At 47.3% G+C, this 14,831-nt stretch overlaps 2 protein-coding genes across 3 annotated transcripts in view; one reads left to right on the forward strand and one right to left on the reverse strand.

Annotated features, from left to right (window-relative positions):
• The window catches only part of LOC119166737 (alpha-1,6-mannosyl-glycoprotein 2-beta-N-acetylglucosaminyltransferase-like), a 29,965-nt gene extending 21,241 nt beyond the window's left edge, over window positions 1-8,724 (reverse strand). The window contains exons 1-2 of one of the 2 annotated variants that reach the window (XM_037418064.2): window positions 8,589-8,724; window positions 444-727 (exon numbers count right to left, since the gene is read on the reverse strand). In XM_037418064.2, coding sequence (XP_037273961.2) covers window positions 444-683 — 240 coding nt within the window. In that variant the 5' untranslated portion in view covers window positions 684-727; window positions 8,589-8,724. Of the gene's footprint in view, window positions 1-443; window positions 728-7,911; window positions 8,044-8,588 lie in introns of those variants that run through there. The other variant, XM_075867352.1, reaches the window with a different exon arrangement.
• A 324-nt stretch (window positions 8,725-9,048) lies between these two features.
• On the forward strand, window positions 9,049-14,190 carry LOC119166736 (WD repeat-containing protein 3). The gene is made up of 3 exons (XM_037418063.2): window positions 9,049-11,182; window positions 12,398-12,910; window positions 13,659-14,190. The coding sequence occupies exons 1-3, from the start codon at window positions 9,170-9,172 to the stop codon at window positions 13,983-13,985; spliced, it is 2,853 nt and encodes a 950-aa protein (XP_037273960.2). The 5' UTR covers window positions 9,049-9,169; the 3' UTR covers window positions 13,986-14,190.
• The last annotated feature ends 641 nt before the right edge of the window (window positions 14,191-14,831 follow it).

A 14,831-nucleotide genomic window follows, 5' to 3' on the forward strand; every position in this document is an offset into this window, starting at 1 on the left:
AGAGAGGAGAGAACAGGAAAGATTGAAAGTAAGAGGAAAAGACGAAGAAGGAGAAAAAGAGACAGGAAAAGGCGACTGCCGGTTTCCCCTGGGTGGGTCAGCCCAGGGGTGCCGTCTACGTGAAGCCGGGGCCAAAGGGGTGTGTTGCCTCTGCCGGGGGGCCTTAAAGGTCCAATCACCTAGCATTGGCTCAACCCCCAGGATCCCCTTTTCCCCGGACACGGCAAAGCCACGCACAACTAGGCGTGGGAGGGAGTCAAAACTCCCCCGTTAGCTCGGGTCCGTGGTGTCGCTACACACCAAACGCCTACTTGCGCAGGCGCCCCTGCGGGGAATCCTCCGATATAACCACTGGTATTTTTACAGAGTAGCCACAAAAGCGAGAAGGTAACCTTCTAGATTCAGCAGAAATGTGGCCAGATGAAAGCGAGAAAGCAACAAACCTGTGCCTGGTTGAGCTGCGCGACATACTCGCGCAGGATCTCGACCTCCCGCGTGCTGTTGAAGAGGGTCCACGTGTGGTTCGGCGGGGAGGATGCGGAGGATCCTGGCGAGCCCTCCTCGATGGGGACCTGTCCCAGCAGTGTGAGGCGCATCTGGAGCCACACGAAGGTGACCAGGCAGGCGAGTGCCAGGAACCGGAGGGGCCGCACCCTCCGCACGTGCCGAGTCACCCACCCCATTGGCCGGCACGGGGCGTGCCTGCGGAGCAGCCTGCAGGCCTCACCTGCGTCGCAGGTTTAGTTTCACTTTTTCCCGCTTCCAGTTTATCAGCTCAAGGACCTCGCTTAGGGGGTTCTACGTACAAGGTGAACATACAGAAAAACAACAAAAAGAAAGAATACAATGACAACAAACAGTTAACCAGGCAAAATGCAGTTTTCAACAATCTGGGCAAGAATGTCTGGGCAGCTGATCGATGATGATAATGCTGTGAGAAAGGCCAGTTCATTTGGACATACTCCCTTTTCATATGATACTCCGAACTATCAGCACTACAAGGAACCTGCCTGACTGGCCTACAAAGTTGGCGGACTGGGTTATTCAAGGAGGGCCAATACCAAAGCCACTGCGAAGCCATTAATGAGACCTTGGTGGGCTACTGGTCAAACAGCGAAATATGAGACCACACTTTGCTAGAAGTGCTCCAGGTGTTGATTAGAATTTAGTGTTCATTTATTTATTTTAATTCTCAAAATAAGGGTATTCTCTTTTTTTTTCCTCTCTTTTTCACAACCCAAAAAATGTTTATATCAATAACCAGTAGCCAATATAAAGACATGAAAAACCTTGAAAGCTAGATTTCCAGTTTTATTGCTTCAAATAACGCCTTAATTGTGAGTGATAGAAGAGTATAAAGGATACATTATCATGCTTGATTACAGAAGAAAAACACCCAAAAAAACAGCTTCCATGGAGAAAACATTTTAAATCACTCCAAGACTAATGAAAACCATTATTGGATAATTTAAGCGGGCAAAATGAAGATAAGGATAGTTTCCTAGAGACACAACCACAACTAATGTACATTTATGCAATAACATGTTACTCATACTTAGAACTTTGCCGATTGCTAAAAATACTACTCATGTTAGTAATGGAAGAGACAAAGTTTGAAGTCACAAGTTGAGAGCCCTACAGCACAACTGCCTACAGTACAACTGGCACATTATATGTACAAGCTAATCTGCCAGTTGAGAAATGTTGACATCAGGAGGACATTATTTTTGCATGACTCCACACAAGAGTACAGTATAACCCTGCTCACGTCTCTCACTTACACAGGCTCCTTGCGTGTAACGTTTCTGGCGTACCATCCCAGTGAACACTCTGCAGATACCATTGTACCAGAATTGTGATTTTCACATGTCGTTCTGGCAATGCTCCAGCCTGATGTGTTGAGAAGTGTCGATGTACTCGATGTGCCGATGAAGTAAGTGAATGGATTTGGTAATGTGGATTTCGACAAAGACATCAAAATGCTGGCAGAGTCATGAAAAATACACCATACTTTCGTGAAGGACTTCCTTACACCTGAAACTGATTATTTTTTTGCAAGACGAACCTGCGCACAATGTGTCTGTTTTATTGTTTGCTGCACTTTTTCCCTAAGTTCACTGTATGTTCTCAATATGTTTTATGGCTCTGCTTTTTTTTTTCCCCGTGGTCCCATAGTGGAGAGTTCTTACAATATAGACAACAGTCATGCTCACTGGCGACACCTGCCACCTTGCCTCAAGACGGCTTTCAAAGAAAGAAATGTAAATTGTTCAGAATCCAGAAAGCACATAACATGAACTAGAAAAGCAGAAATGTCTTGTTAGGCAAGCAAATTTATGACTTGAGAAGGAAAGAAATAGTAAAAAAAAGAAATTGGTGGACCCTTGAGCTTCGCCTTTAAAAGTTCGACACGATAGCGATATCTTGTTCTCAGTGCAGTATTGTGTGTGCCTTTTGTAGAGGGTGATCAGCTTCAAACTATGAAGCCATTATGATAATCATGTTCTGATGCATGATGGCAATGTACGCTTGTATCGCGCATTATTATGGCAGTATTTCATGTCGTATTGTGAAGCATGTATACAGGACACGTGCGTGTGTAAAGCATAAAAGTCATCTTCGCTCCATTTCCAAGCAGAGGAAGTTATTTTCACTGCATTCACAAGCAGACGTGTGGCAGTGCGGCAGAACACCCCCTTACCACGCAATCGACCCAGGCTCGATCCCCACTCGCACCCATGGATGGATGGATGGTAAAACTTTATTTCGTCAGAAAGCAACTGAGGATGGTTCCGTGTTAGATGGCCATCAACCCAAGGTTGGCGGCGACCTGTGTGGCCCACTCCACGACCCTTAACTGGACGACTGGGTCTGAGCCGGTAAACACGGCCTCCCAGTGCTCAAGAAAGGGATCACGCATAATATCCACAGGCGACGGCACTATGCTACATTCCCAAAGTATGTGATCATATGTTGCCACAGCCTGACACTATTTGCACTGCGGCTTAATCTCCTCCGGGTACATTTTGTTCGACACGTAAGGATTGGGAAAAGATCGCGTCTGCAGTTTTCTCCAGATGCATTCCTGCGCCTTAGTCAACCGCTTGTGCGGGGGCGGATAAAACCTCCGCTCTAGTTTATAATTATTCGTTATGTCATAAAAGGACACCAGCCCATCTCTCGCGGACCTCCCTGGAACTGGCGGTCCTGTACCCGGCTGACGAAACCTCGAGCATTCAGGTGAGCCGCCTCGTTCCCAGGGTTCCCAGAGTGTGCTGGTACCCAGACAATTTCTATTTCTCTAATTTCTCGTCCCGTGGCCTCATGCAGAAATCGCGCGGCGGTCGCCAATATTCTGCTACTGTCAGGCTAATTAGAAGAATCGCTAACCGTAAGAGCGGGGTTAAAAAAAAAGAACTCTGTAAGCTGGTACAGGCGTTTGTGCTCAGCAGGATTACTTACGCGACACCTTATATGAAGTTGGATGCTGCAGAAAAAGGTAAAGTCGAGGCTATGATCTGGCAAGCTTACAAGGCAGCGCTTGGGTTGCCTAACAACGCGCCTACAGAAAGGCTGTTTAAACTAGGGGTACACAACACCCTGGATGAATTATGGGAGGCGCATCTGGTGATGCAGCACGCTAGGCTTTCGACAACCAAAGCGGGCAGGATCATATTGGAAAGGATTGGCATTGGAGCAGAGGCTCCCACTGGGGCCACTAAAATGCAGGTGCGGCGAGAGCTACATACGGCCCTGTACATAAAACCTTTGCCCAAAAATATGCATCAGATTCACCATATGCAGCGCAGGCAGGCAAGAGCCAGAGCTTTACACGTTGAGTACGGCGAGTACAAAGCGGCAGTCTATACAGATGTTGCGGAATATAAGGACAAAGACGCTTTTGTGATTGTGGTGGTGGACAGGCGGGGACGCTTGGTCGCCTCTGGATCGGTCAAAACCCGCTCCTCAGAAACTGCAGAGGAAGCGGCAATAGCGCTAGCTATAACTAATTCGCAGTCGGATTTGATTTTCAGTGATTCAAAGACAGCCATCTGAAACTCGCACCCATAATTTTTTACTCATTATTCACATTTGCATATTTCATGATTTTTCGGTCATGCACGAGATGATGGTTTTTTTGGCTAATGCTGGAATTTTTGCAAAACGAGCTGTTCAATGCTGTCGCATTAATAGTAGTAGAGAGGAGAAGAGAATACAGAGCTGACACAACTATCATTTGCTCTAGTATCTTCAGCACTACTCCTTTTTGAACATCCTAATTAGGAAGGGTTGAAGGATGTCCCATGACTATCGCAATAGGGGAGAGTGGGTATCATACGCACCAGACAAACGCTACAGTCAGAAAACCCCTCAGGCCGCTGAACGAGGAACAGCAATGTAGTATCAAGCTGGCACAAACTCGGTGTTTGCCAAAACTAGAGCGGATGCACAACCATCGCAGAAATAGCACTAGAGCACTTTCACACGAAGCCAGCAAGGCAGCTGTTTCCTGAATCGTGCAGCTATATCAGAAGCTACGTGCCAAAGGTCATGGAACAGATGCAGCTGCATACTAGAATGACAACGTAGAATCAACTCAACACAGATGGAGTAAGTGCAAACCCCCTCACCCTTCCCTCAACAGAAAGAACAGGAAATGAGGTCTATTTACATCTCTTTCTGAGGAAAAAAAAAAACGCTATATTTTATATCAACTAGCACAGCTGTATGTGAGGTTGTAAGCTAAATGAAAACATGTAACACTTTCCAGCTTAAAAAAAAACATTTTAGCAAAAGTCTTCATTTGCTCACGCAAACTGTAAAAGAAGCAGAAATTTGTTTTCATGACTCTGGTCTAAGAGGCTAACATGTTCATACACCCGTGTATTAATTTATAGGCACAGATTAAAGACCAGCAGGTGAAACAGCAAACTTGACCACGCAAATTGCCAGATTTAATCTGTAGAACCCCATCGTGATGGACCTCATATCCGTACCTTGGTTTTGACACTTACAAGTCTAGACTTTTTCTTTTTGAAACACGCTGGAACTTGACTGCTTTTAACATTGTATCTGTAAATTAATGTTAAAAATACAGTGTAATGTCAGAAGCAGGTTTTGAGGATCACTTTACTGTAATTAAAGGTGTGCATATCCCGTGACAGTTTGCCCCAGTCCAATTAGACAGACCCGTTTTCTAAGCTTTGCAACGTCGCAGCTGCTGAAAAAGATTTCAGTAGCACTAGCCATCAATCAGCATGAAAAAAATAGCTCATCTCCTAAAAATATGGTAGAAGCTACATGATAATCTATCAGGATACTAGAATTGCCAGAATAATTTTCCTTGTCATCTCGCCCAAGGTTGACCTATGCTAATTACAATGAGAAATTAATGTGGACAATTGACATTCTGCCGCACAAATAGCAAGAGTGCAAGTGGCCTTCTCTATATTCTTAATTAATCGATAAGGTCATCCAGTTAACTAAATGCTGAGCATATGGCAAAAAATTCATGGCATACATAGAAGACGCAACAAGAAGCCATCTTGACAACTTTTATGTTGTTTTCAAGAACACTATTTCTTTCTTTCTTTATTTTTTTCATTTTGTGCCTCCAAAGTCACGCACCTATAGCTATGTATATGAGTGCTCACAATATGCGTGCGTAAGTGACAGGTGCAACCTATCTGTCAGTGGTGACTGACTAATTAACATGTGGGGTTTAACGTCCAAAAACCACCATGATTATGAGAAACGTCGTGGTGGAGGGCTCCGGAAATTTTGATCACCCGGGGTTCTTTAACGTGCACCCAAATCCAAGCACACAGGCTTACAGCATTTTCGCCTCTATCAAAAATGCAGCCGGGATTGACCTACGGGTCAGCAGCCAAGTACCTTGGCCATCTTCCAGTGGTGTCAACAAAAGTAGCCTTTATAGTACAATTTCACGGATGCAACATTCACAGATACAGCTTAAAGGCAACAATGAACTTAATACCACATCTTTACCAACAAGGTTCACCTTTACTTAGCAATTGGTAGTTTTCATATCGAGATTTAGAAAACAATAACAGTTGAAGAAAGTACGTTTTGCTCTATTCTTCTAACGTGCCTTTGTACTGAAGTGTTCATTGGCAAATTTCACACTTCTTTTCGCTAACTGTACATGCAGAGGTGGAAAAGTCTACACATATACACAACCCCCATGTGATGAGGCTGATTCCTATCACAAAGAAAATGTAGGTATTATTTTTTGAAATCCAAGCCCACAAGCACAGATGTTGCACTATGTCTGGTTTCAATAGTGGCATGCCATATGCTAACAGCTACGTCAATTAACCCTCACCTTCACTAATATCACGATTCTTCTATCTATGACTGTCAAATTCGACTAAGAACAGTGAAACACATACAGGCTACAAAAATTAACCAAAATGATGTTTTGTAACACAAACTCTCCTCAAGTTCCTAATAATTAAGTACATACCATAAATGCAACATCATAAAAGATGATTTTTCAACATACATCCTCACTTATTTGCGAATGTTATGTTGGCCGAGATGCTTAAGCCATTTACGTAAGCAACATTTCTGTGTCTAGTATAGCATTTTCAGTGGTAATCGCCAGTACTTCCAACTTTCAAAAGGCCGCCATACTCTTGCACTGGTGTTGCATTTTTCTGCAATGCTGAAGCATCCAGTAAAGCACATTCGCCCACAATTGCTTAGCATGAGCGAATCAATGCCACAAACTAAAGCAAGGATGCTGTGAACGCTAATCAAATTGTACATGGTAAGCACAGGTGTTCTGATGCGTATACTTTGTGTGACCTTAATTATTCCTCCGAAACAGTGCTGTTTCTCATAAAACTCGAAAATGAGTGCCACACATCTAGCTCAACTAAAACAATGGGGCAAGGAACGATTAAACCACGGCAATTTTTTTTTTCTTTGGCGTACGTACATGACCTACAGACAAAGTTTGACATGTTATCAGAGGGACACTACTTTAAATGTTGCTTGAAAAGCAGATAGTTCACAACAGACAAAGAAAGGATGGGAGAAGCAACATTCATTTTCTCGAAACAGGATAACAATGAAAATGTCATTCATGGTTGTTTTCTTTATAAAATGCCACAGCGCACATGTTGAGGTGGTGGCGCTATATAAACAAGGCTTCTATACCACGATGGCAATGATATTTGAAGAGAGGCTGACACAACACAAATTATGCTTGTGGGAGCTTATTCAAACTGAAAACAACGTATACTTTTTTTTTTTTACAAAATGGCTCAATTTTACTGCAGATATATGTGGTGCGCACAGCATGCACATAATGTTACAATTTTGTCACCAATTGTTCCTTCATATTGTGTTCACATCCGACAAATCCTGTACGAAGATATATTAGAGGGAAGCAACTCATTCGAGGCAGAAAATGTTGCGCAATGGCGCGTAATTTTTTGCAAAGAGGTATTAATAAACGCGATATAACGAATCGCATAATAAGAAACGAAGGTTTCTACTCATATAGTATTCTGTTATTTTAAGAGAAGAACTTTATAAATGAAATCGAAAATGACTGCCCGCATTTTCATTGTATCGACAGCGCAACACGGCCGGGCTAAGAAGCCGTACGTACCAATGCGACAACATGCACATGCATCAGTGCCATAGCAGAACTGCACGGTTTATGCAGGGAAACTAGGCTATTCTTTGCGTGCTGCGGATGCGATAACGACAGGTCGACAAGGGAACTCAAAGATGTTGCTGTACGCAAGATATACAACAACATATATCGATGTTGCAAGTCCGTAAACACGGCCGCTCTTTCCAGCATAAAATTTTGAGACGGGGCACTTCCAACGCGGCGGCGACCGCGCATAGAAGAAAGGCAATCCGTTGTCTGACCTTTGCGTCGGCAAATCTCCGAGAGCGACGAAAAAGTGGTGGCACGTCACAGTAGCGCACGGGTGGGAGCGACGCACGCATTCAGATTCGGTGCGGCTGTCTGGGACAAAAACCACCCGAAAACAAAGGAGGAACTACGACGATAGAACTGGCTGCGCCCGCGATATGCGCCGTGACCGATGTAGCTGTATCTCCCGTTGTTATCTCCGGCACCGAAGGCACGCCAGCGCGGCGCTCCAGGGGGGCGCGACTCGACGTGAGGAGGAACTCAACGCGCGCGCCGTTCGCATGCGCGCGTTCAACATAACGGTGCCCCGCCGCTTTAAAAGCCCGGCCCCACCAGAAGGCCGCGCGAGGTTAGCGATTCCTCGCCAATCTCCGCAACAAGCGACTCGGAACGGACACCAGCGGCCTTGCGCACCTGTCAGCCAGATGCGCACGGAAGTCGCCGGTCTGTAACGAGCGGCATTTAAAGCAGCCCAGGATGCATTTGTACGGGTTACTATCGCAACTGAGAGGAACAATCAATACAGCGTCGTCGCCAGGCCGGATCGCGACAACAGCTGACCGCGTCGGATCCGTGAGCCCATCGCGACGTTATAACGGAACCTCGGCAGTGCGAGTAGCCGTGGCGATCAACGTGAGTGGCGAAAACAAAAACGGGGAACACGAAATACCATAATTTGCCGCTGGGATCCTTCGCCGCCTTCGCCGCACGCACGGCCAACCGCTTGGCCGCCGCTGCTAACGTAGTCCTCGCTTACGTGATGCTCCCTGCACCTCTTCGCCGCTAGCCTCCCCCCTCGCAGAGCGCAACACAACGTAAAGAAAACGAAAACAAAACTATGAAAAAAACGCTTTTGCACAGCCAAAGACTTCTGATATACCTCCTCTGCGATATTTCTATGCATTGCATAAGTTCCCCGATTAGGTATCTTCACTAGTGTCTTTTAGTGTTCAAAAACTCAAGTAGAGATATTTTGTAGTTATTATAAATAACTATATAAACTTCATGGTAAACACATTGTTAGTACGGTAGTGGCAAATAAAATAAAACAAATTTCAATCTACAAAAACACTTTTTTTGTTTTATCAGTGCTGCCACCACTCGAAGAAAAACAAAACTAAAAGAGCGGCAAGTTGGCATCATGGCGAGCACATGGCACCAGTTTTCATTTTCGCGAAGCATGGGACGACGCGATTGAGCCTCGAACCGACGTGAATTCCGCACCTGGGTTCGTTTGACTGATCCACCGAGATGCCGCTGACTCACCAATACCTGCGCTTCACCAGCGGGCCCACGTTCGGCGTCCTGGCCAGCGCCGAGGCGAGGGTCGCCTTCGTGCGCTACCAAAACACGGCGTCCCGCTACTACGCCGTGACGGCCTGCGAGAACGTGCTCCTTTGGGACACCAAGACCAAGCAGAAGGTGAAGACCTTCTCGGGCCAGAAGCACTCGTCGACGTGCCTCGCCACGAGCCCCGATCACCGACATGTGGCCGTCGGATACGCCGACGGCGCGGTGCGCGTGTTCGACGTCTCGGCAGACCACGGAGAACCCGCGATCACGTTCCAGGGCCACAAGGCGGCCGTGACGAGCCTGGACTTCGACGAAGGGAGGCTCGCCTCGGCGGGAAAAGACGCGGTGATCATCCTTTGGGACGTCGTCGGCGAAGCCGGTATGTTCCGGCTCAAGGGCCACAAGGGAGCGGTGACGCGATGCCGCTTCATGCGCCGACGTCCCAACGTGCTAGTCTCCAGCTCTAAGGACACCTTCGTCAAGTTCTGGGACCTGGAGACGCAGCACTGCTTCAAGACGCTCGTCGGCCATCGCGGCGAGGTGTGGGACTTCTTGCTGGTGCGCTCCGACGGCTGGCTTGTGACGGGCAGCGCTGACAGCGAATTGAGGGTCTGGGCGATCGCCGACAAGCAGCCGTCGGCGGGACAGGAGAGCTCGGGAGACACGGCGGAGGCGAAGAAGAGCCGACCGGACGCCGCTGAGGACACCACCACGGGGCGTAGCGGTGACGTCGAGGACGACGAAGAGGTGGAAGACGAGGCGGGTTGCCCGCTGACGTGTACCAAGTTCGGCAGCGTCATGCGGGAAGGCAGAGGCAGGGTGTGCTCCTTGGCCGTGGACTCGTCGGAGAGGGCCATTCTCTGCCACGGCGTCGATTCCTTGGTCGAAGTCTTCAAGTTGAATGATGAAGCAGAGATCAAAATCAAACTTCAGAAGCGACAGCGCAAGCTGCGGAAGCAACGCCTGAAGTTATCCTCGGAGGAACAGCCGGAAGAGGAGGAGCCAAAAGTCGACGTCACCATTGCCGACACGGTCGAGAGGTTGCAGACCTTCAAGTGCACCAGCAAGCCCTGCTGCCTCGACATCTTCTCCGCCAAGAACGGTCTGGCAAAAGCTGCTGTCGGTCTCAAGAACAACCAAGTTGAATTCTACGTCTTTAACATGACAGACAAGACTGTCGCGCCCGTGCTGGCCGAGAGCATTCAACTCGCCGGGCACAGGAGCGATGTGAGGGCCCTGTCCTTCAGTTCCGACAATACCGGTATCCTGTCGGTCAGCGGCGAGACGATCAAGGTATGGGGTCGCACCAGTCAGCAGTGCCTGCGAACCATGGCGTGCGACTACGGACTCTGCTGTTCTTTTCTGCCCGGGGACAGGCACTGCATCGTGGGCACCAAGACCGGAAAGCTCCAGCTCTTCGACATCGGAGCCAAGACTCTGATTGAGGAAGTCGAGGCACACGCCGGTCCTGTCTGGTCCCTGGACATTTATTCGGATCATAGAGGCCTCGTTTCGGGTAGTGGTGACAAGACCGTCAAATTCTGGGACTTCGACCTCATCAGCAGGGACAGCAACAAGTCCCTGACGCTGGTCCACACGAGAACTCTGGAAATGGGAGAAGACGTTCTCTGCGTTCGTGTAACCCCCAACGGCAAGCTGCTTGCAGTGTCACTCATGGACAGCACCATTAAAGTTTTCTTCATGGACACGCTCAAGTTTTTTCTGTCCCTGTACGGACATAAGTTCCCTGCGCTCTGCATGGATGTCAGCTACGACAGCAACCTTCTGGCAACCGGGTCGGCTGATCGCAGCGTCAAGATTTGGGGCCTTGACTTTGGCGACTGTCATCGGTCTATCCTTGCGCATGATGACAGTGTGATGTGCCTCAGGTTCTTGCCCAAGACACACATGTTCTTCACTGGAGGCAAAGACTCGACCATCAAGCAGTGGGATGCAGACAACTTTCAGAAGGTGGCTGCCAGTTCAGTCCTCTCTTGCGTCCCATTATTTTGCACTCTCAATATTTCATGAATATATACCAACTGGCCTGCCTGTCAACCCTTCTACTAGTTGTAATAACAGTGATGTAATAGTACGCTGGTTACTGGATACACCAGTAGAATATTGTGTTGCCATGTCCTTATCTTGACATTAAGTTACATAGTATAAGCACGGGTATGATTAGTGTCTCTTGCATTGTTTTCAGCTGCAAGCATTGTGTTCATATAGGAGGTATTCACGTGACATAGTCTGCAAGGGGCGCTAGCGCAGTAGTCGCTATACTTGCGATCCCATTGGCAGACGTCATCATTAGACTACAACCAAATTTCTCAGCATCATGTTTTATTTTGATATTTCTTGGGGAAAGCGGTGTAGTGAACTGGAATGCCACCAAGCATCAGACTGTCATATGCTGGATCGATAAACAACCGCGCCTATGGCGATGCACTTGCTGGCAGCCCCGCAGAGCACAACGCAAAGAAAATGAAAACAAAACTATGGAAAACCAAGTTTTTATTGTTTTGCATGGTTTGCCCACAGCCAGCACGAGTCGGTTGTGTACCTTTGACTTGTGCCAACGACACACAGATAAAGGGAAAGTGTTCTGGATGGTGCAATATAATCACAAAACATATTTATTTAGTTCAGGTTATCGAGCGCGATATAAAAAAAAGTTGTGGATGACACTGACAGATACGAACTGTAAATATGATAAGGGTTGTTTCTGAATTCTTGCCTGCAAGGTATTCCCAAGCTATTTGCTACTACCACTGGTACTTTATTTGATGTAATCTTGGGTCAAAAGATGTGGAGACGCTTAGTGCGGGTATGCACTGAGCCTTGATCTGCATGGCGGCACCACTATCGCCGTACCATTTTGTCGGTTCGTTTGTATGTGATGCCTGCGCTGTTCATGCATCAGCATGCAAAAGATCTTCTGGAGGTCCGTATTCCATGTCACTGTATGGATCTCGGACAAAGCCCGAGTGGCAAAATACTGAGTGTGTGGCAAATGGGCGAACCTTCGAAATGGTGAATGAACCCTCTGCTAGAACTCTTTGCAGAGAACTTCAAGTACATAAACACTATAGCAAAAGCTAAATGTGTTCATTGTATGGCATCAGATGGTGATGTATCGGTCACTAATCTCATGCCCTTACGTCTTAACTACATTGTCTTTTTTAGATTGTTACCCTCGAGGGCCACCAGGCGGAAGTGTGGGCGCTGGCCATCAGCCCCGACGGACGGCACGTCGTCACGGCCTCGCACGACCGGTCCCTGCGCCTCTGGCTCAAGACCGAAGAACCCCTCGTACTCGAGGAGGAGCGCGAGAACGAGAGGGAGGCCGAGTTTGAGGCTAACACAAACCTCGAGGAAGCGGTCATCCCGAGGGAGGGCGGCAAGGACGAGCTGGGACTGGCCGCAAAAAAGACAACCGAGACCGTCAAGATCGCGGAGCGACTGTTGGAGGCCATCGACGTCTACAGGGAGCACAAGGGGAAGCTGCGGGAATACGAAGTCGAGCGCAAGGCGTCGGCGGAACCGGTCGCTCCTCCCGCACCACACCCGCTCATGACGGTCTACCAGACTACCTGCCCGGAACGGTACATGCTAGAGACACTCAGGAGGATACGCTACAGCGAACTTGAAGAAACGCTGCTTGTTCTTCCATTTGGATATGTCGTCGACCTACTCAAGGTTGGTGTGTTGCATGGAGCATGCTCAACCAAAAATAAGTCAGGCAAGGACAGGACGTTCTTGATGCACTAGGAGTGTCTTTCAGATAACGAAGTCCAAACGATGTACAGTCACCTGTGTGAATGAAAGTTAGTAGTCGAAAATCGACAAAAGGATGGGCTTATTTAAGCTTGCATTGTTAATGCTCATGATTTATCAAGGCAGAGGCATTATATTTCTCATGCTGATGTGGCTTTGAACAATAAGCAACGCGACCACCCACGCACCTCGTGAATGATGGTACGTACGCTGGATATTCACTTTGTCAGCAGTTTTTGTGTGATTTAAAGGATATAAAAACAGGCCTAAATGCAAATATTACATGACTGTGCCAGCTGCTTGTTTATCTTTATGGAATTTATGTGATTACACGTATGATAAAAAAGCTAATTGTATGGCTTATGTCTTCGTGTCGTTTTAGCCGCGTGCGTAAGATTTTTGTCCGTCGTGTTCTTTGTAGAGTGGCCTGTATGCATTGTGCTGGTAGTACTTTTAAAAATTAAACTCCTGCATCGAGAGGATGGTGGTACTGTGAAAAGCAATTAAGCATTAATAACTAACTTTACATATCATTGCTCAGAAAATATACTTATTGGATAGACTGTACAATCTTTCAAACACTGCAGTCGTTTGTATTGTTGCAGTACCTGACAAGGGTGCAATTTATGTGCACTGACCATGCATACAACTGTGTGTCCATTCCCTTCAGGCACTCGCCGAACTACTGAGTCGCAACTGGGAGGCAGAACTGTGCTGCCGCTGCCTGTTTTTCCTGCTGCGAGTGCACAGCGGACAGATCGGGGCCACCTCAGCGCTCGTGTCGACAGTGGATAGCCTGCGGCTTTGCACTCTCAACCACCTGGACCAAGCCAGAGACGAAGTCGGCTTCAACCTGGCTGGCCTTGACTTTCTACAGCGAGAGATCGACGCGCGGGAAGAAGTGGCGCTCTTTACGGACGCGACGAGAGCGTTTAAGGAGAGGAAAAAGAGGAAGGCGAAAAAGGAGCGAGCCATACTTTCTGTTGTGGCATCATGACGAGCTCATTGTAATCAATGTGACAGTGGCAGACAACAAATTGTGATGGACATTTATATATATGAGCTACAAAGTGCGAGAAGTAAAACAACGTTTTGAAAACCGGACGTTGGCACTCATGCACTGCAGTCATGACATATTAAGCTGTCGGTGCTTAAACATTTGTATCTGCTCTAGTGGACATTAAATACCTTTGAGTATAGAAGGTATCGCAAGAGTGGTGCACATGTGCGTCTTGGATAGGACAGCTGTGATGCTCGATTAGGCAGATGCATATTATCAAAGGCAATACCTTTCCAAGCTATCAAAGAATGACCTTGCTATTAGTCTCTGTTGCCTCGCAAATATCCTACCGCAAAAATTTTCCAGACATGCCGAGTACACAGAGGAAGAAACATTTAGGAAGCGCAACTCCACTCTTTGAGGCGACCTGATAATGTCACATTGCTGGGCAGCCAATTCATGGTGGAGGCACCTTGTGGCAGAAAAAAGTGATTGCCAATGTTTCGATTTCTTAACGAACGGTCGCGCACGTTACTCGCATTCCGCTGCTATCACAGAGTGGAGTCGCCAAGTGTGTTCGGGCGCGCTCAGCTGGTAGCGTTTCCTTTTCTGCCTTTTATGGTTGCGGCTTTGTGCCGGCAACTGAAATGTCTCTGTTGGAGCGCATAATACAGAGCACGCAATTTTTTTATTTTATGTGATGTTATCTGGACGGCTGTTCTAAAGGGAGTGTTACCTCCTAAATATTTCTTCTTCCGTGGCCGGGTGTAAACAGAATTATCGCATAAAACATTCTCTCAACTAAAAGCGCGCTTTAGGGGCAATATGCCAGAGTGTGCCGAA

The sequence above is a fragment of the Rhipicephalus microplus genome, chromosome 6 (assembly GCF_043290135.1).
Source record: "Rhipicephalus microplus isolate Deutch F79 chromosome 6, USDA_Rmic, whole genome shotgun sequence".
Lineage (NCBI taxonomy): Eukaryota > Metazoa > Arthropoda > Arachnida > Ixodida > Ixodidae > Rhipicephalus > Rhipicephalus microplus.